The sequence below is a fragment of the Phoca vitulina genome, unplaced genomic scaffold (assembly GCF_004348235.1).
Source record: "Phoca vitulina isolate PV1807 unplaced genomic scaffold, GSC_HSeal_1.0 scaffold5, whole genome shotgun sequence".
In the NCBI taxonomy this organism is placed as follows: Eukaryota; Metazoa; Chordata; class Mammalia; order Carnivora; family Phocidae; genus Phoca; species Phoca vitulina.
In genome coordinates, this window is record NW_022589708.1 from 4,359,398 (window position 1) to 4,380,900 (window position 21,503).

At 38.2% G+C, this 21,503-nt stretch overlaps 1 protein-coding gene across 4 annotated transcripts; it reads right to left on the reverse strand.

Annotated features, from left to right (window-relative positions):
* Positions 1-1,013: 1,013 nt before the first annotated feature.
* On the reverse strand, positions 1,014-21,464 carry ABHD13 (abhydrolase domain containing 13). 4 transcript variants are annotated; one of them, XM_032402629.1, is made up of 3 exons: positions 21,203-21,464; positions 18,461-18,712; positions 1,014-6,070 (listed from the first exon to the last, which is right to left on the reverse strand). In XM_032402629.1, the coding sequence occupies exons 2-3, from the start codon at positions 18,477-18,479 to the stop codon at positions 5,037-5,039; spliced, it is 1,053 nt and encodes a 350-aa protein (XP_032258520.1). In that variant the 5' UTR covers positions 18,480-18,712; positions 21,203-21,464; the 3' UTR covers positions 1,014-5,036. The 4 variants fall into 4 exon arrangements, with proteins under 4 accessions (XP_032258520.1, XP_032258521.1, XP_032258519.1 ...); XM_032402630.1 differs by lacking the exon at positions 18,461-18,712; XM_032402628.1 differs by lacking the exon at positions 21,203-21,464 and having other exon boundaries at positions 18,461-20,898.
* Positions 21,465-21,503: the final 39 nt, after the last annotated feature.

Genomic DNA, 21,503 nt, shown 5'->3' on the forward strand with positions numbered 1-21,503 from the left:
AGACCCACCTGTTCATGACTTTTAGCATGTAACAGAATGTAAAGCAAGAGTTGGAGAGTGAAATAGGAATGTGAAAAAATCTTTTTTGAAAACAAGAACTAGTAGTCTAAAAAACTACTTTCTCTTGGGATTCAGGGTGGCGGTCTTTGAGGAAAGTACATGGGAGATCTCACCTCCCACATCCACCAGTGGAAGGGTGGTCTCCAATAAGTGAACTCTTCATCTCCACTTGCAGGGGGCCATTTAAAACGGTTTGTCATACATTTCCTATCATCCAACTGGTTCTGACACTATTGAAGCATGTGAGTTTCTTGTCAGGGAAAGCAAGCTACAGACTCTTAAAGACTGAATGAGTATCAGGCCATTTTAAATCATTCTAAATTATCAACTCCATAGTAATGGGAGGGAAAAAAGACCAGAATTTTGTGAGAAGGCACTTTATGAAATCTGAAGGCAATAGGCCTATGAACAGTTAAAATGTACTCATTCCTAGATTCATTTAACTAATCAAATGCTTTGGGGCCTTATTCATTCATGTGAATGAATAGGTTCATATATAGAAAATATTTACAGGGCGCCTGGGTGGCTCAGCTGGTTAAGCGTCTGCCTTTGGCTCAGGTCATGATCCCAGGGTCCTGGGATCGAGCCCCACGTTGGGCTCCCTGCTCAGTGGGGAGCCTGCTTCTCCCTCTGCCTGCTGCTCCCCCTTGCTTGGGCTCGCTCTCTGACTCTCTGTCAAATAAATAAATAAAATCTTTCAAAAAAATTTACCTTTAAAAAAAAGAAAAGAAAATATTTACTATTAGCCTAAATTAAATGTCTGTGGGAGGATATGAAGGAAGAGAATATAAATCTAACCTGTACTTATCATCCATACCATTACAACAAGAAAAATTCACTAATTTCCGTATGAATTCAGAAATTTTATTTAACCCTTAAGGAAACCTTAATGTCCTACCATATAATTTAGGTTAATAGAAAACTGGGGAAAAAAAGACTGAATACAAACTATCTTAAGACATTAATCAAACTTTTAATGTATCAATTTATTGCATATGTCAGTACAGAAAAATAGAAGGTATATTCTAAAAGAAATTTATTGTAAAAAAAAAAAAACAAATGTAAATGTTTGCTTGCCATGGCTAGCACATTGTGTACGCTAACATTCAAATCTGAGTTATAAAATTGTCTTACTGCTTCAAATAAAATATGGCAAATAACAAAAATATGATTTACATGAAACTGGGTTAACTTATTTTATCCTGGATATACTTGAATATGTTGAAAACAACTTGACTTTTCAGTATTCACTGTACTGACAGAAACTGTTATAAATTATGCTGAACAACACACACTCATCCCTGTTACATTATGTGTATATGGCACTTTTTGTAAAAAGTGTCTCTTATACGTAGTCCTATTTTTAAACTACATTTTTAGATACAAAATATAAATGGAGGTATATTTGTGCCATTTGGCAAAAACGTGTTGACTATAACTAGGATGAATGCATTTATTTTGCTATACAAATGAATATATTATTTCTGATTAGCTAAGATGATGTGCATATATGGTAATATAAATAAACAGAAGTGCTTTTCATTTTCTATCCTACTGATTTAAAAAATAGATGTCTGTGCTCTGTCATTTCCAACTTTACCTGAGTGATATGAAAATACATAAATTTAAGTGGATTAATCTGAAAGCATTATAACGAATATTTCTCACAGTTTTTTTTTTTTTCTTCTTCATTATTGTTGTCAAACATAATAGGAAAAAACGGAGAGGTCAGTGCAAGAGTTCAGGGTATCTCAATCATGACTGATTTTAGAAGCGACTTCTGTGACATCCTATGTAAAAGTTAACCTTATTTTTATCCAACCTTAAGGAAGAAAGGGACTCAGTAATAAAAACTGCCCTTAAACTGAGATTGCGAGAAAATTTATGTAAAATTCAACATGGCGTTCATTCTGTAATTTGACCAAACAAACCTATTCCTACCTCAAACTAAATCTTACAAAAATAAGAAATGAATATAAAAGCATCAGGTAGTACGAATTCTCAACAAGAGAATGTAACTGACATATTACCAAAGCTGGGACTTGGGTAATTACCAAGTGTCTACAGCTCATCATGAAAAAATAAGCTTAAGCTGCCCAGTAACAAAATTGAAAATACCATTTCAATAAAAATATCAATTCTACAGTCAATGTATTTGCCATGTCAGGTGCTCCAATCACTTTCTTGGTTAGAGACACCTTGCATACAAATGTATTGTTTTGCACTATTAGGTATCCTTTTTGCCAATCTCTTCAGTTAATCATTTCCTGGATCTACATTCAAGAACCAGGTCACATTCCCTTTCCAGCTATTTCTATTCATTTAGTATCTTTTATCTTTCATCTGTCAAAAATTATTTCTATTTTGCAATATCCTTTTTAGTACTAAATTCTTTTTGCCACCCCCCCCAATAATCCCTTTTAAAATAATGGATTTTGATCTAAATAAACTGTATCTTGCCATACTTAAAATCATTCTAGGATTTCCAAATTTACAGTAACTTAAAAACTTAAAAATCATTCATAATCTCTTAACAGCTGCTCTTGCAAAATGCATCAGAAATTAATACACAAGACAGAAACACTTCTATTCCCACTAAGACATGTGTCCAAATGAAGGAGTGACCCATGAAGAATTCACGTTTTATTAAGACCAATTGTTTTGGCCACAAAGTTAGACATTGTTTGAAAAAATGATGCCATGGGCTTCATGGACCACAGTTAACAAGAATTTGTTTTCTATCCTCTTCCCATCTAAGGAAATCTCAAATATAGAAGCCAGGAAAGAAAGATGAGCTACAAGCCTAAACACAGCCTCCTCCCTCTGCTGCAGAAGAAATGCCTCTTAATCCGAAGGGAATGAAGGTGGGGATGGACACAAGTACTTTACAACTTTTGAAATCCTGGCTTTAGGGAAAACAAAAACAAAAACAAAACTTTATAAACCCTAAAAAAAAAAAAAAAGCAGCATAAGAACAAAACACCGATGAAGAAAAAGCTTTTATACTTCATCAGCATACTATTTACAACTAAAGTTGATAAACCCCTCCACAAGCAGTAGACTAAATAATCACATGAAAACACATGAAGGTACTCTGTAAACTTTAAAGAATGATAAAAGTCTACGGTGTGCCAAGTAAGCTCATGTCTAAGGACACTACATTTGTTGTATTAACTCGTTTCTTTTTACTACATTACTATTTAGGATAGTCATTCTACATAGCAATGATTGACAAGATGGAAAGTATCCTTTAATCGTGGTGAATTTATACATAAAAATACTCCTTCCACGATATGCATTACCAACTTTTTTTTAAAAAAGCATGACTTTCTAACAATAATTTATGGAAAAACAGTGTCCTTTAGAAATCATACTTGCTAGAATGTATTTTTTTCTAAATACTGACATAAAGTGAATAAGAATGTTATTTGGCAAAAGTATTTCTAGCCCTATCTCCATGGAAAGATTTTCAAAATTAAGGTCAAGAACATTGACCCATTATTTCTCTGCTCTAGCTGCTTGCACAAAGCCAATAAATATAGCTAAAATATTCAAAATATGGTACGTTAAAGCTGACATAATGTAGAGAGCTCAATTACACCTAATTTTTGAGGACGACCTGAAACAACTTAGCACAATTATACCTCATAGCTTATATTTTTTAAGGTAAATCCTGCAAGTTTTAAGGGGCTCTTTTTTTTTTAAGTTTTTCTTACTCTTCTATATGTCTAAATGCTACTTCTCACTTATAGCCACTTAATTGTTAAATGTGGTAATAGGTTCTGTAAGAAAAAGCTCTAGAGTTCCTTCACTCCCACATTCCTACATGTAGGAGAAAAATAAATAATTGACTTCCTGAAACTGTCTTTCAATACTATCATTAACAACTGAAACATTAAACCAAAGAACAGCTTTTTTGCTTTTGTTTTTGTAACTTTTATTTTCAGAAAGTCCAATAAATGATATCTTGACTTTAGTGGGCTAGATATACCTAGATATTGGACTTAAAAATCAAATGTGGGACTTTCTCTAAAATCGTATGTACAATCATGTAATGATAAGACTTGCTAATTTAATTCTTCAACAAGTTCTAATTGTCATCATGACTGCTATTAGTGGTTCAGCTGTAGACGTACAAAACTGACAGAAGCTAAAATTCTCTTTGCCACCAAAATTACAAATGTTAAAAAGTTCAAATATGCACATCAAAGCTGCAGTAAAATTCTAAATTTCTATTTTTACATGCCACGATCCAGACTGTACCTAACAAAACACGGTACATTTATATTGGAAAAGTGGGGTCCCATTTATTTGTAAGAAAAAGCTGGATCTCAGCGTTCACCAGAGCAAAAGTCAGTGGCAACCTGCACACAGGCCTCAATTTCACTTCTTGCCAAGAACAAAATAGAGTTTACATAAAAATAGATATGACCCAGGTTACCATATACATCGGTATATGACCAGTAGTATTTACATTAAAAACATTGCATTGCATAATTCAAGGAATAAAATACCATCATGCATTTCATTTTAACTGTTACGGGGAAGGATGCAGTTACAGACCACGTTTGCTTACCATGATTGTCCCGGTATTCACTAAAGGCAGAATACTCAAAGGTTTCTCGTTTACAAATCTCCTTCCACACCCCGCCATTAACCCAAGTGTCACACAGGGCACACCACTTAGGCCACAAGAAACTTTTGAATACAATATGCTATTACACTGGCATATTGAAGTGAAGGTATGGATACATAACCACATTGAAAGGCTGGATGAAAATGTATGAAAGAATCCCAAGAATTCTAGTTCTTCAAATGTAAAAAACTATTTGGATCATCTCAAAGGAGCACTGAAGTCCTTTCAAAGTTTAATGTCACTCTTCAGACAAGTACAGACATAACACATTTCTAGAAAGGAACATTCTTTATCATTCTGCACAAATTAAAATACAGTGCATGAGTCAAAAGGAGCAACGTTAGATGATTGTTACGTTAGAGGAAGTTTTGGCCATTTCTCCCGGAGAACGACTTTTGAGGACCTCTCTGATGAACTGCTCGAGGGCGGGGAAGTAGTCCTGGCACTGCCACGTGTCATTGTGAGTCCCGTCAGGGAAGACGGCCAATCTCTTAGTCCGGGACGGGGAGAGCTCGTAGAGCTGCTTCATCATCACTGGTGGAATTAACTGGTCAGAGAGTCCGGAGATGAAAAGAGAAGGCATTCTGCACTGAGAGATTTTTCTGTAGGACAAGAATTTATTTTTGTAGCACCATAAAGGAAGGTAACGCATCGGAAAGAAGGAAAATAAAGTGCTGGCCATATGCGGTATGCTTAGAAATGTATTCTCCACCATAATGGCTGAAATCCTGTGTGAATTTTCAGAGGCCAAGTGAATAGCCACTGCTCCTCCCAAGGAACGGCCAAAAAGGAAAATTTTTGTCTTGTCAAGGTCAGGTCTAGTCATCACATAGTCTAGCACAGCTTCAGAGTCTAAGTAGAGTCCTTCTTCACTGGCTTCTCCTTCGCTTTTCCCATATCCTCGATAATCAACAAGCAAAAGATTAACTTTGAGGTTAACCAACATAAGCAATGCATTCGGTAACCTGTGACCTATGTTGCCTGCATTCCCATGAAAATAAATTATAGTTGGGGAATAGGGCGAATTGTCTCCAGTGTATCTTATCAAAATAAGATTTAGACGCACTCCATCTTTGGTTCTGATGAAAATGTTTTCGTGTGGAATACCAGTGGGCATGGGAACATAAAGGCGTGAAGAAGATGGCTGTTCTGGAAAATAAAGCAATACATCCTGGAATTTATATAGAATACCTGCTATTGATACGAATATTAACAAAAGTAAGATAATGCCTCCATACAGATGAAAAGTCACTATTAAAGGTAAAAGAGAAATACGGCAAAGAGCCCAAGACCATGAAGCCAAGGCTATTAGCCATCTTTCAACAAAGTTCCACAGCATCCAGGACTTTTCCATGGTCGCTCTCCGTAAGTATCCTAAAGAGAGAGAGAGAGAGAGAATCAGTAATTCAACATACATTATTTTAAAAGTTAGATCCATGATATAATAAATTATGGTACTAGGAGAATCCTCGGAAGGCTACATCAGTCCACCCACCGTTGCTCTAATTCCCCTTGTTCGTTCTGTTCTCAACAGTCTCCTTTTTCCTTCCACTGCTGTATTTAGGAAACACAAATATTCATCAAATTATACTCATTTTTTTAAAAAGTGCTTAATTACTGCCAGGTACTTTCATTAATGCATTCTCCTTGATTTGACAGAAAAATCAGTTGATGCCATGTTCCCAAATTTTTATATAAGGGAATGGACGCTCAGGGGTGTAAGTAAACTGCTGTGCTCCCAGCTCCTCAGGTAGAAGAGGCCACAGGCCAACGAGCACGATCCCAAAGCTCCTCGTGTGCCCACAAGCGGGCTAGGCAGGCTGAGAAAAAAATTTTTTTTTTGTATTGAGGTTTGACATGTAACATTGTATTATTTTCAGGTGTACAACATAAGGATATTTATATATATTGGGAAATGATCACCACAGTAAGTCTAGTTAACATCCGTCACCATTCACAGTTGCAAAAATTTTTTTTTCCTGTGATCAGAACTTCTATGATCCACTCTCTTAAAACTTCCAAATACACAACACAATATTAATGATAGCTGCCAAACAGTACATCATATCCCCATGGCTATTTATTTTACAACTGGAAGTTTGGACATACACCCGTTTCATCCATCCCTGACTCTGGCAACCAACAATCTGTTTTCTGTATCTATAAACTTGGGGTTTGGGTTTTTTTAGTTTTTTGGGGCGGGGGGTTAGATTTTTTTTTTTTTTTTTTGGTCTTTCTCTGACTTATCTCAGTAAGCATAATGCTCTCAGGTCCATCCATTTTGTTACAACAGCAAGATTTCATTCTTTTTTATGGCTTGGTAATATTTCATGTCTGTATGTATCACGTTTTCTTTATCCATTCATCCATCAATGGACACTTACGTTGTTTCCATATCTTGGCTGTTGTAAATAATGTTGCAATGAACATGGGGGTCCACATATCTTTTTGAGTCAGTGGTTTTGTTTTCTTTGGATAAACAGCCAGAAGCAGAATTGCTTGATCATATGGTAGTTATATTTTTAATTTTTTGAAGAACCTCCATACAATTTTTCATAGTGGCTGCACCATTTATATTCCCACCAACAGTGCACAAAGGTTTCCTTTTCTCCACATCATTGCCAACATTTATTTCTTGTCTTTTTGATAACAGCCATTCTGACAGGTATGAGGGGATATCTCACTGTGGTTTTTTGATTTGCATTTCCCTGACAATTAGTGATGCTGAACATCTTTTCATATACCTACTGGCCATCTGTATGTCTTCTTTGGAAAAATGTCTATTCAGATCTTCTGTCCATTTCATAATCATATTGTTTGTTTTGTTGCTATTACGTTGAGTTCTTTATATACTTTGGAGACTAACCCCTTATCAGATACATAATTTGCAAATATATTCTCCCATTCAGTAGGCTGTCTTTTCATTTTGTTGATGGTTTCCTTTGCTGTGCAGAAGCTTTTTAGTTTGATGTAGTCCCACTTAATTATTCTGTGCTTTTGCTGCCCCTGCTTTTGGTGTCATAGATCCAAAAATCATTGCCAAGACAGATGTCAGGGGCTTACTGCCAAGTTTTCCCCTAGGAGTTTTGTGGTTTCAGGTCTTAAAGTCTTTATTCCATTTTGAGTTAATTTTTGTTTATGGTGTAAAATAGTGGTCCAGTTTCATTCTTCTACATGTGGATATCCAGTTTTCCCAGCACCATTTGTTGAAGAAACTGCATATTCTTGGCTTCTCTGCTATAAATAAACTGACCATTTGTGTGTAGGTTTATTTCTGGGCCATCTCTTCTGTTCCACTGACCTACGTGTCTGTTTTTATGCCAAAATCACATTGTTTTGATAGAGCTTTGTAATATAGTTTGAATTAGGGAGTGTGATGCCTCCAGCTTTTTCTTTTTCAAGATTGTTTTGGCTATTTGGGGTCTTTTGTGGTTCCATACAAATTGCAGGATTATTGTTCTATTTCTGTAAAAAATGCCACTGGAATTTTGATAGTGATTGCACTGAATCTGTAGACTGTTCTGGGTAATATGGACATTAAAACAATTCTTCTAACCCATGAACAAGGAATATCTTTCCACTTATTTCTGTCTTCTTCAATTTCTTTCATAATGTCTTATAGTTTTCAGTGTACAGATCCTTCCACCACCTCGATTAAACTTATTCCAAGGTATTTATTTTTTTATGGAAATGTAAATAAAACTGTTTTCTTAATTTATCTTTCTGATATGAGCTAAGGTAGGTTGAAGGCAAATTTTATGAGATGGTTAACATGTTCTAACCAATCAAGGCCAGTATGATATAATTTATTGTCAATTTTGTTTTTTTTTAAAGATTACTTATTTATTTAACTTATTTTATTTATTTATTTGACAGAGAGACACAGCGAGAGAGGGAACACAAGCAGGGGGAGTGGGAGAGGGAGAAGCAGGCTTCCCGCTGAACAGGGAGCCCGATGTGGGGCTCGACCCCAGGACCCTGGGATCATGACCTGAGTCGAAGGCAGATGCTTAACGACTGAGCCACCCAGGCGCCCCTATCTTTTTCACATTATAAATTATAACTAAACAAACTAAAGGATAAAATATTTTCTTCTCTACCTGGAGGTTTTCACAGTTAAACAATTTACTTAAATTAACCACTCGTTTCTAATACTGTATTATTTTTGAGGAAAAGTTGAATAATTTGTTGTTCACATCCGATTAAAAAGAAATTTCTGATTGCCAGTGTCATGAAATAACGCACAGTCTTTCATGGAGCCCTTAGTGCAGTGTCCTATCCGTGAGTCAGAACACGCTGCTATGATGTGTTGTACTGACAAGACCATAAACACCTGAGGAGTAAGTGTGAAATAATAGACACAGCATTTCCATTTGAGAACCAGAGATAAATGAAGAAAATGACTTATTGGAGAAAATTTTTTTAAAGATTTCTAAAATTATAACTGATAAAATAAAATACAGAAGAAAAGTGATTCAAGTCAAATTTTTTTGGTTACCAAATAAAAAAGTTAATGCATGCTGCCTTAAAAAGGCAAAAAAGGTGAGACGTGTTTTAAGTTTTCTTACATAGCAGTCATCTATTTACATATTTGCTAAAAAAATATTAAATTCTATTTTACTACTAACACAACTACCATAAGTTATTCTTAAACTTAATAAATGTTAGGGACTGATTTTTTAGATTTTACTGTATTCCATAAGCTAATAAATGTGACATTTTCATTCACTGAATTAAACACTGAAAAAAATCATAAAACCAAGTTAAATTAGATTGGCTACAAAGATGAGTTAGATGACTTAATAGATTTGATTTTTCATTATTATCTCACCAAACATGTCTTACTATTTCGCTAAACACAGACTTCCAAATTTGAGTTCTTGTTCAAATGACTCTCTTTGAACATAAACCAACATAGCATTTTTCTGAAGTTTCTCTGAAATCAACACTGCCACCCAGTTGTAGCAAGTTTTATTACAATGAGCACTATGGAAAGCCAGAGAAAAGCAGGTATGTGAGGTAAAGCACAAATTCAAGCCTAACAGTCACAGAAGCAATACCTGAGCAGCAGGTGTCAAGAACTGGTTAAAAACCAGATTGAAAGAGGTTGCACTACAGCAGCCAAATAAGCCAATTCATTCAATACTGAAAACTGTTCCAGATCAATAATCAATCAGTGCCTTTACAACCTATGACAGCTATTTATCAACAGAGCTTAGATCAGACAGGGCTACTCCATATTCCTTCAACACAGTATTTAAGTCTCAACAACACATCTGGCCCACTTAAACTTTTCATCTAATGTTTACTTAATTTTATTTTTTTTTAATTGTAAGTGATATCAATGATTTTCATTTGTACCCAAAAGATATACTGGAGAAATGTGAAAACACACCAGCATTAACTTTTTACATCAAAATAAAAATTTTTTTTGTGTAATGATTAGGATTAGCGGGGTTTGGAATAAAATACAAATATACTAGAGCATTGCACTATTTGGAAAATAAGATACCACTTAAGGTATTTCTTTAGTGAACAATTTTACTGTATTTTTCATGGTTAAAGCCAATCATTTATGACAGTTATCAGAGAGATGAGTAACTCAAACACCATTTATTTGGTGATTTAGTAGAAAAAAAACACACAGTAAAATTTCATCAACCTAAATTCTGCTCTACCATATATTTCCTAAATAATCTTGTGTTTATCACTTATTTCCAGTCTGAATTTCCTTTTCAGTAGAATGAGAATTTTTAAAACGCCTACATATAAGGCCAGTCAGCATTACCAAATGAAACTAATTTAAAAAGCACTTACTACATCAAAAACTAATGATGTATTGTAGGGTGACTAACATAACATAATAAAATAAAATTTAAAAAAAAAAGCATTTACAAATGCTATAGAGATATGTTAACTTTATTTGCTTTTGTGACTAGTATTTCTAGCTGTACTACTATGTTCCTAACCATGTTCTGCTCAAATTAACATCAACATCAGAATGTACCAAGCAAATGTAGAAATTTGATAAGGCTCCCTATATCCTGGATAATCAAGAGTTGACCAATTTTCAAATCAAACAAAAACTACTAAAATATTTCATATGTGCATATATATCAAATATATAGGAAAAAATAGTTACAATTATCAATTATTCGAACTTTGAAAAATTATCTTTTTAAAGTAGCCTCTTTGATATCTAATTTCAACATAAAATACTGAATTTAAATCTATAAGGCCAAGAACGGTCTTTCTCTTTTTCACTACTGTATCCCTACTGGGTAGTACACCACTTTACATATATTCAAGACTAAAATGTTTTTTAAATGGATAATCCAGTAATATACCTAAATTATTAGACTTCTGAGAAAACATAACTGTATTCTGAGCACTGGGCATACATATATTTAGGACCAGACATCAGAAAAAATGGCATATTTTAGTCCACTTTTGCTCAGAAATAAGAGGAATTAAATTTGTTTTCCACAAAGCATTCCTGAAAAGTCACCTTAACTAAATGACTTTGTGATAAACAAACATAATCTTATAATTTTAAACTGTGGAAGACAATATCAAAGTCAATCCATTTGGAGGAATAGCAAATGGAAAACAACTTTAAGGACAGGTGAATAAAAACGGCTCTGAAGTATGTACGCTGTCTCCTCTTTAATATGCTTTGGCATACTGGTGGTTTAGAAAGAGACCTCTACTCACAGACTGCCTTATTTTTACCTAACCCAGTTTGCTAATAATTTCTGCTCCCTAGTCTGTGTCACACTTCTATGCTCTTAAAGAACTGGAGCAAGCAAACCTAACATAGGGAAGATTTTTTTACTTACTAAACGTGTTGAAACTGTCAGGGGTGCCTGGGTGGCTCAGTCAGTTAAACCTCTGCCTTTAGGGGCGCCTGGGTGGCTCAGTCGTTAAGCGTCTGCCTTCGGCTCGGGTCATGATCCCAGGGTCCTGGGATGGAGCCCCACATCGGGCTCCCTGCTCAGCGGGAAGCCTGCTTCTCCCTCTCCCACTGCTTGTGTTCCCTCTCTCGCTGTCTCTCTCTGTCAAATAAATAAATAAAATCTTAAAAAAAAGAAAAGAAAAAAAAAAAGAACCTATCAGCACAATACAATTACTGGAGCCATCTGCTGGCATGTAAAAACAATTTCGTATAGACCCAGATGTCATGAAAGGTAATGAAAATGAACAGTGCCTCTAATACAGTCCACTGCCTAGATCCTACAGCTAGTGGTATGCAAGTTTTCCATAGATTTTGTCAATAACTTAGTGTGAGTAAAGGGTTAACAAAACCTTTTCTCAGGCAGGAAAAGCATGACCTCTGGTGAACCTTCTGGTACTGTTTCCCTGGAAACCTGGTAAAGGTGGGACACCAGCTGTTTCTAAGCAACATTTTGTGTGGTAAACTTGACCCCTAGTGGTGAGCTACATCTGGACTGAGCAGACAGTGAGTAGGCCTACACATGTCCGGTAGGAAGTGTAAATAAGGCCGCCTCCCGGTGGGGACAGGACTTGTAAGTGGCGTGTTCTCTGCTGAGTCCTGGATGCAATGCCCGCGTGCTATTACAGAAGATGCAGCTCAGTCAGCGCAGCACCGCTCCCACCACATGTCATCTTTCCACTGGCCTGCGATGTTATTTGGGAACAACACACCTGATGCTGACATGCTGGGTCTTCTATTCCCTATCTTTCAACAAAGGGGACAGAGAGAGTGCCAGTAGGGCCTATCAGGTGTTGAGAGTGCAAATATCCAGCTGAATCCAAGACCACTGCTGCTGGTCATGGACAATGAGCAAGGCAACTGATTATACCTCAGAGTGCATTTTATGGGGTGAAACACGAAATGTGTTGCCAAAAGAGATGGATTATCTGCCAGGTTCTTTTGCATGCTCAAATGCATTTCCTGACATTATCTTAGTATCCTAAACCACCAACAGAAATGATGAGTTTAATATATTCAAAGTTAAACCAAAGTTTACACTAACTAGAAGGGTTGCTTAGAGGGAAAGAGCATTAGACCTATAGACAACAGAAACTCAGTCAACCAGTATCTTCTCATCTTCCATGCTTCTATGTTATTGTTTTAACCTTATGCCTACATCTTACACATCTGACTCATTCCCATTTCCCAGTTCTGCTCTTACCAGGCTATCACACCAGGTCGCACACGTCAAATGTCTCTAAAATCCATCTACCTGTGGCTTTAACCACTCCAGGAACTCTCTACTTAATATGTGAAAATCTGATGCATGAGCCCTCATCACGATCTCTCATAAAAATTAAACCTCATTTGCCAATAAATCCAATGGATTTTTCTCCATCCACACTGTAACACCACAATCCTCAGCAACACCAATAACTGACTCCTCCTCAGCTTCCAGTATACTCAAATCCCAGCGTTCCTCCCTCTGATACACCCCGAAATGTAGGTATTTTCCAAGGTCCTGTCCATTTACCTCCTTTCCCTCAATCTCATTCTTTCTCATGGCTCCAACTATCACACTTGTATATAACTTATTCTAATTCCCTATGTCTACTCCATCTACAATCTCAATTTATCTGTTCCTTGAGTACCTGATGTTCACTGACACCTCAAACTTACCTACAAGTAACCACATCCTTCTCCTCACCTCCCATTTTGCATGCTTTATGTTAATTACAAAAACCAAAAAGCATGTGTAAACAAATATTTTTTTCAAAAACAGGTGAAATTCTGGAGTTCAATATATAGTAACATGTAAACTAAAATTTAATTAATGTGTTACAGTTTCAAAAATAAACACATTATTATAACATGCACAGGTCTTGACTTTGAACGAAAAGTCAACATTAAAAATAATTTTGTGCTTTTTATTTAGATGAAGTGATCAGAGGCATCAAATTGATACTACTAAGCACTTCTCAAGAAATAATCTATTGAGGGGCGCCTTGGTGGCTCAGTCAGTAGAGTGGCCAACTCTTGATTTTGACTCAGGTCATGATCACAGGGTCAGGAGACTGAGCCCCAAGTCAGGCTCCCAGCTCAGCAGGGAGTCTGCTTCTCTACTTCTGCCCCTGCCCTTGCCCCTGCTCGTGCGCGCTCTCTTTCTCCGTCTCTCTCTCTCTCTAATAAAAATCTTAAAAAAAATAATCTGTTGAAAGCATTACTAATTTCTATTATAATGTATAGACAAAGTAGATATGATAATTTTCCTTTTAAGAGAATGGTTTTGAAGTATTAGCAACACCTTGATGTACTATAGAAGCACTTTAATCATATGACCAGAACTTACAGATCTGGTGATGATCATCTTGAGAATTTTATGGTCCTGATTAACTTGTTTTGTTCACCTTTAGTGCTCCATGTGCTTCAGGTATTTAAATATTAGACCGTTATGAGTACACAATCACCAATTTAAGACTAAAAGTAAAAACAATTTGAAGTCATGAAGCTGTCAGAACCATCATATTGAATACAGTGTGCGCCGAGTGGTTAAGTCAACCGAGTGAGTCATAGGCATGCTCACCTATCTCCGTTAATCATCTCATGTGCTCCCTCATATATACGTACTTGGAGAACTGCAAATGGTTCCATTTCTAAGGAAAAGTATTTAAATAAATATTGTCTAAGCTGATGTTCTAAAAAAAGAGAGACCAGTACCAAAGTCATGCCCCTCCTCAATGACACGAGTCCTCAGAACACAACCGCAAATCCCCATGGGCATTCTCAAACCAAGCCCGGGCCACTGAAGCAGTTCCACACTTGGTCTCCCAGCCTCGTCAGATTCCAGTGCATCCTACCATACTACTTAAAGATTGAAGACAATGCCACAAATATGTGCAGATCCTATTATCTGCATGATAGTGCTCGGGCACTAAGACTATTTACATTTCATAAATGGATAGTGCTTGTTCTCAACTAGCTCATGATCTACTCGGTGGTAACTCTCAAGTAACTCATGATCTACTCAGGAAACAGGGGCATATATAACAGGGCATGTCTAACATAAATTGATTTAATTATAGAGGAGATGAAAAAAATCAAAGATCACAACGGCCCTTAAAACAGCAAGAGAAAAATAAAACCACAACTATGTGTCCTTTACAACATAATTTGAGTAATCTCTACATTTCATCATGCTTGGTTACTTAAAGAAACCAAGTGGAAATTTATGCAAACTTTTAAAAACAGGACAAAGCACAACTCCATGATTAAGGATTTTTCTTACTTGCTATCAAATAGCTGCCTATGCCACTTATTTTTATTCATTTAGCACAATTATTCACAGGAACTGGAAGTATTCAAGCATAATCTAAGTAAATACTTGGCAATCACAGTGTGGAGGAAATCAGAGCGGTGGAAATGGACGATCTTCAAGGTCCCTATTAAGCCTCAGATCTTTCTATGCCAGTGGTTTTCAAAAGGTGGTTGCATTGCTGACTCCTAGGGACCACCAAGACCCTTTCGAGGTATCTTCAAGATCCATACTATAATTATACTAAGACACTGTTTGCATTAATGGTACAAAACCAATGCTGGGCAGGACTGCAGCTGCCTAGGCCACAATCAAGGCAGTAGCACCGAGAGCAGGAGTCCTATTCTCTATCCCCACGAACTCCAGGAAAGGGGGGAAGTCAGTTCTACTTAAGAATGTCACTGAAAAAGCTGTAAAAATTGTTAATTTAATTATATCCCAACCAATGAGTACACATCTTTAACATTCTGTGTGACGAATGTGTGACAAAATGGGGAGGACACAAAGAGCACTAGAGCTAGGTACTGAAATTCTGAGCTGTGAGCTGAACTAGCTGCTTTTTTCAGGCGACAATATTTTTTACTTAAAAAGACAATTGACAAACTGTGGTTATTCAGACTTAGGTGTCTGGCAGACATTTTACGGAAAATGAATGTGAAGTTGCCAATAGCTTCCCATGACTTCAGAGACTTTTCTGATGGCATCGTAGTAGCGATGATATTAGCAAATGTGATTTTTGATAACCTTTTAAATTATCAACATTTTAAAGAATCTGCCCAACACAGCAAACAAATATTTTCCAAATGACCAATGAATGATGTCACATAATCAGGCATGAGTAAAAATTCATTATAAGATAAACCAATGGATTTTAATGTAACAAAGACAAAAGTTCTTTGATCCAATTTTCAGATTCCACAATGTAACTAACCCTTAAGAAACTACCATATTTGAGTATTGGAGTAATATCAAAGAATATCCATAATACTCCTCTCTTTACAACTACAGGTTTGTGTGAGCCTGATTTGCTTCACACCGTTCACCTAAAACAACCTACCCCTGAGAATGAATACAGAAACATGATAATCTGCCTTCTATTAAGCACACATTAAAGATATTTACAGAAATGTAAAACAATGCCATACTCCTCAAAACAGCTGTTTTGGATAAAAAATATATTAACATGTAATGAACTTTTTACTGCCACTTGAAAATGTTATATATTTTATAAACTCCCAGCTTTAATTTCTAACACAGTAAATCTCTCTCTCTCTCTATAGTACACATATACAAGAACACTTTGGCATCCTTGATAGTTCTTTAAAATGTAAAGAGGTTCTGAGACCAGAAAGCATGAAAACCACTCTTCTATACTAACTATATAACCTTCCTACCTTTTTCCTCCAGAAACTTGTCACCTTCAAATTTAAGAACGATGTACTACGGGGGAGAACTAGATAACTATCAAATCATCCTAAATACCCCAGAAGTCGACCTGAAGACTGACAGAAGAAACTCCACAACTAAAGGGAAAGCAGAGGCCACATGGAAGAAGATTCCTACAGCTGGGACTTCCAGTATTATGGCGAATAAAGTGGGGCAAGTGGACTTCCTTGTCTCGTTCCTGATCTTAGGTGAAAAGCATTCAGTCTTTCACCACTGACTAGGATGTTACTTGTGGGTTTTTTCTATATACGTATGGCCTTCACTATGTTGAAGTATATCCCCTCATACCCACTCTGTTGAAAGTTTTTATCATTAAATCAGATGTTCAAATTTTTCAAATGGTTCTTCTGAATACTGAAATGATCTTACGATTTTTATCCTTCAATTTGGTAACGTGTTGCATCATGTTGACTGAGAATATTGAACCATTTCTGCATCCCCAGAAAAAAATCCCTGAAACTAATATAACACTGCATGTTAACTATAGTGGAATTAAAATAAAAAATAAAATAAAACCAGAAAAATCCCCCCCCAAAGAACGATGTACTACATTAATTTAAATATTTTGTGCATTATCATATATACAGGTTGCTAAAGCTTGCTAGATTCTGGAAGAGAAATATCTTTAATAAAAACACCTAGCATTCTTCAGGCTCCCAAGGATCATAAACAGAAGACAGATGACAAACTCTGGAGAGAGAACTTTCTGCCTAGGCAAAGGTTGTGTCACTCTGGGTGAGGCTTGTACTCCGTGAATGCTGCTTCACACATTCTCAGATCACTAGCCAAGTCCACATTTAAATGTGCCAACCCATTTTGAATGGGTATTCCCACATACCACTTTTTTACCTTGGGTCTCGGTTTCCAGATTTGCAGAAGAAAGCTGTTACCTGAATAATCCCTAAGGTCTCACAAAATCTATTTTATAGGTGACAAAGAAAAATTAAAGGTAGAGTTGGAAAATAAGCATTAGATTATAAATAGTCTTTGCTATCTAGTACAGTAGAAGGTTGGAGAGTCCAGTTATATGACTTTAATAAGTAACTGAAAAGTTAATGAGAGAGGTTTAAGTATGCACCAAGATTAAAAATGAGTCTAGAAATCTCCGATGTGCACAGATACAGTGATTTTATATTTCAGTTGAGGTTTGTGAAATATTTTATTCATCATACATTTTCAGTCTCCTTCCCACACCACTACTGTCAAAGTAACATATTTTTAAAGCATACACAGTTAAAGTTGTAGAAAATAACTTTGGCTGAGCAACCTTCCCATAAAACATAGCATGTTTTAGGATTGTGTAATTACTGGGAGGGGAGAAAGGAAAGCCAGGAATACACAAGGAACTATCAAGAGTTTTTATGAACTCTGAAAGGTCTTGTTTTTGCTTTAGTTAATGGAACTCACGTTAGTCTCTCCAATAAAAAGTAATGTACATGATGGCAAACACTACATTAAAGATTAATTTCAAGTCTAGAGTAACAACCACCATCAACGTCCTCCTTGCCAAAAATATTATCACTTCCCTCTGAAGTTGGTAACCTATTCAGATCAATTCTTTTTCCAGCTATATTTTATCCACAAATTATAAAGAAAAACAACTTAAATATATCAAGAACTAAAACTCCAAACTATGTGAATGAATACATTTTAATTATCATTGCCTCAATAACTAGCAGAGTAAATCAGACAAATACGTTATTCTTTCAATCATACTTAAAATTATATTTTAATAAAGGTTGGAATTCTCACACAAAAAAGTAAATGCTAATTAGCCTAATTATTTTTTAATCGCAGATGTTTACATTGTATTACACCGTGTACAGTGATTTACTGATTCTGCCAACAGTACAAGGTCTTTGAAAAGTACAGAAGATCTTTACCTGTACGTGAAAGACAAATTCCCCCAAACAATCTGACTGAAGGTTCACCAACTGTATACATGCAATGGAGAAAGTCCTCAGTCGTGAATGTACTATTATTTTTAAAGGCCCTTGAGTCCATCTCAAATTGGTAATTTTGGAAACAGCTTGTTTAAAAATAAAAACTGATCATTCGTTAAAAAGCATACCTCCAAGTGACAGAACCATGTGCAGGTTCAAGTGAAGGCTGTAAAACGTGGACAGCAAATTCGTGCGTCACTGCTAACAGCCAGATCACGAGGGATCTAGGAGTATCCCACGCTGCTCATCAAGCACTCCGAGGGAATTCAGTTTCCAATCACATTTCAAGTAATACAGAACTCAAGTGCAACCTTCCTGCATCACCGTATCTCCTTTTCTTCTAAGCAGCGGGAAGTTGAGAAATCATGCCAGCTGCAGAGCTGATATGGAAACACAGCGGCTATCAGTGCGCTGGAGACACCACAGAATGAATTCTCTACTTCCCTAATGGGTACCCACATGTCATCAATAATGAAAAAGGGTGTATTAACAGTCCTCTGGGACAGATGAACAACAGCGGCCTATGGAAATGTTGGACGGGAACTGAATCGTTCAGAGCGTTCTGAACTGGGATTTAAACCTGCTTCAGCAGGTATCTCGGACCTATGTACCTGGCAGCCACACACAGAGCACTTTTGTGCTTTCCCCTTTACTGGAAGCGTGGAAGACTTGGCAAATGCAGTCAACTCTGACAGAACAAAGATGACAGATCATTGTCACTGTGGAAGCCAATCACGATTTGTTCTGAGATTATAAATATCTGTAAGAAAAATTGTTTAAAAAGATCCACAAAGGCTAAAGATGCAAACAGTAATGTGAGAATTAAGACTGATAATGAACTTCAGGAAGTTTCCAACTTATGAAGGGGGCACTGTTCTAGACACTTCACTATACACTAGACGGATGAAACTTAAAAATTATTTTCTTATTATGATTCTCAGGCTAACTCACTAATGCATAGAGTTCACGTCCTAGAAATACTCCACCTTTGCAACTTTAGAGTGTACCACTGTAGGAGTTAAGACCTGTAAGAAACAGTAACATAAAATGTAATAATTCATTATGAAGTGTGTCATTTGAGGGGAAAAACATCTTAATTAGAAGAATTAGAAAAACTAGAACCCTTTTTGGTCTAAATCTAAGAAGGGTATCTACGGGCCTCAGGCATTCCTGAGGTGATAAAACAAGAATTAGAAAGATTTTAGAATCTGAGTTATAATTGAGTCCTAGAGTAGTGAAAAACAGAGGAACAGAAACAGATTGCCCTGAGATGAGAAACAAGAGAGGGGAGATCATAGGAAAACAGCAGGCTTGACAGCTTCCTGAACCTATCACACCAGGTGATACTGTTAACCCAGAACAACCTGGTTCGTAAGCCCTCTCACTCAGAGGGCCAGGGGCCGGAGCTGGGCCTGAGGAGGCAGACGAGGCACCAGGACGGGAAGGCAGAGGAGCCAGGAGCTGGCTTACACTCATCCTCTCAAGTCAACTACCATGGGAGGCAGTGTGGGGCGGTGGAAAGAGACGTGTTTTCCGGCTTGGTCTGTTATTACCTGGGTGACTTTTGCCAGCTCACTTAGCTTCTCTAAATATATGTTTCCTCATAAGGAAAGGGGAGATGAAACATGTAATTGAAAAACTGCTGGGATCAAATGTAATAGGTAGCGTGTTAATGCAGCTTCGTCTGTAAGACAGAATTTGAAGTATTTTATGATCCACCAGAGCAGGGTAAGTGCAGTAAGTACAACTAGAAGTTCTGTTAGACTTGGATTAAATAATGGGTAAGACTCACCGGAGAATACCTGAGTGTGTGCAGACAGGAAGTAATTAGGGCAATGCCTCATTCTTCTGTCAAAACCCAGCTCAGGGAGCAGCTCCTTCAGAAAGCCCTCCCTTACTACCCACCCCATACTCCGTAGTGCGCACGCATTTACGTGCTGGCACTCACTACTACGCTGTAACTAATCCCCCCGCCTCACACAGACCGGGAGCTCCTTGATGACGGGCACTCCTCTATTCGATTCTGTATTTTCAGAAGACAGTGCCCGGCACACAGTAAGTGTACCCACGATTACTGAACTGAGCAGGCTGTGTTCTGGGTCATTATGAGATGGTACGACACGGGTAACAGCAAACTGTCACTTCCTGAAATGAAACTTAACTTTTTAGTGAAAGACATGGGATCAATCCAAGCGGCACACAAAGAGGTGTTAACCCGTGCCAAGGGAAACCGCGAGGGGATCCGCGAAAACCGAACACCAGAACTCGACGCCCGTATCGTCTTGCGCCTTTCTACTCCGTTACCACCACCTAGCAGACCTACGCTGAACAGCTACTGAAAAAGGATCTGGGGTTTTTTGTTTTTTGGTCACGACACCTTGGGCAGTAACACTACTGATGCATTTTGCAGAAAATAAAGGCTGACAGAAATCACAGCAAGATGGGCTTCGACAGTGCGGGGCGCGCTCGCGCTGTTTCCTAGACGCCCCAAACTTCCTGCCGTGAAACCCGCAGGTCGAAACCTGTGAGCGGCAGGTCCCCGCGCCCCAGCAGCTGGGGATTTCTGGTTCACTTTTCCTCCGGGCGAGGGAGGGTGGGGGCGGGGCGGGGCGGTCTCCCAGTACCGGTCTGTGCGCGTTCCAGGGAACACCGCGGGCCATTCCGACCCCGGTTCCAGGGCCGGTCCCCGCACGGCACCCCGGGGGCCGTCGGGAACCGGCGCGCCTGCGTCCACGCTGGGCGCCCCTGTGGGCGCCTCCCCCGCCCCCGGCCGGATCCCGCAGCCCCGGGAAGGCCCCGCCGGCCGCCCCCCGCGCCCCCCACCCCGCGGGAGCGCACCCGGCAGCTCGGCGGCCGCGCACCGCACTTACTTAGACCCGCTCGCAGGCTGCAGAGTCGGCCGCGGAGTCGGAACCCGGCGCTGCGCAGCAGCGTCCCCCCTCGCCGCTTCCGTCGCTCCTCATCGTCCTCCGCCAGCCGAGGGGCCGCCGCCGTCGCCACGGTCTCGCCCGGAGCTCTTGCGGCGCCGCTCTCGGCTCCTCCACTTCCGGCCCACGCTCGGTGTCGCCGGCAAATCTCCCCGCCGGCTCCCACATCACCTGCTCTCCTCTCCGCCTTCCTCCCCGGAGTGGGAACCCGACACGCCCTCCGGGGCATGCGCACAAACCGCAG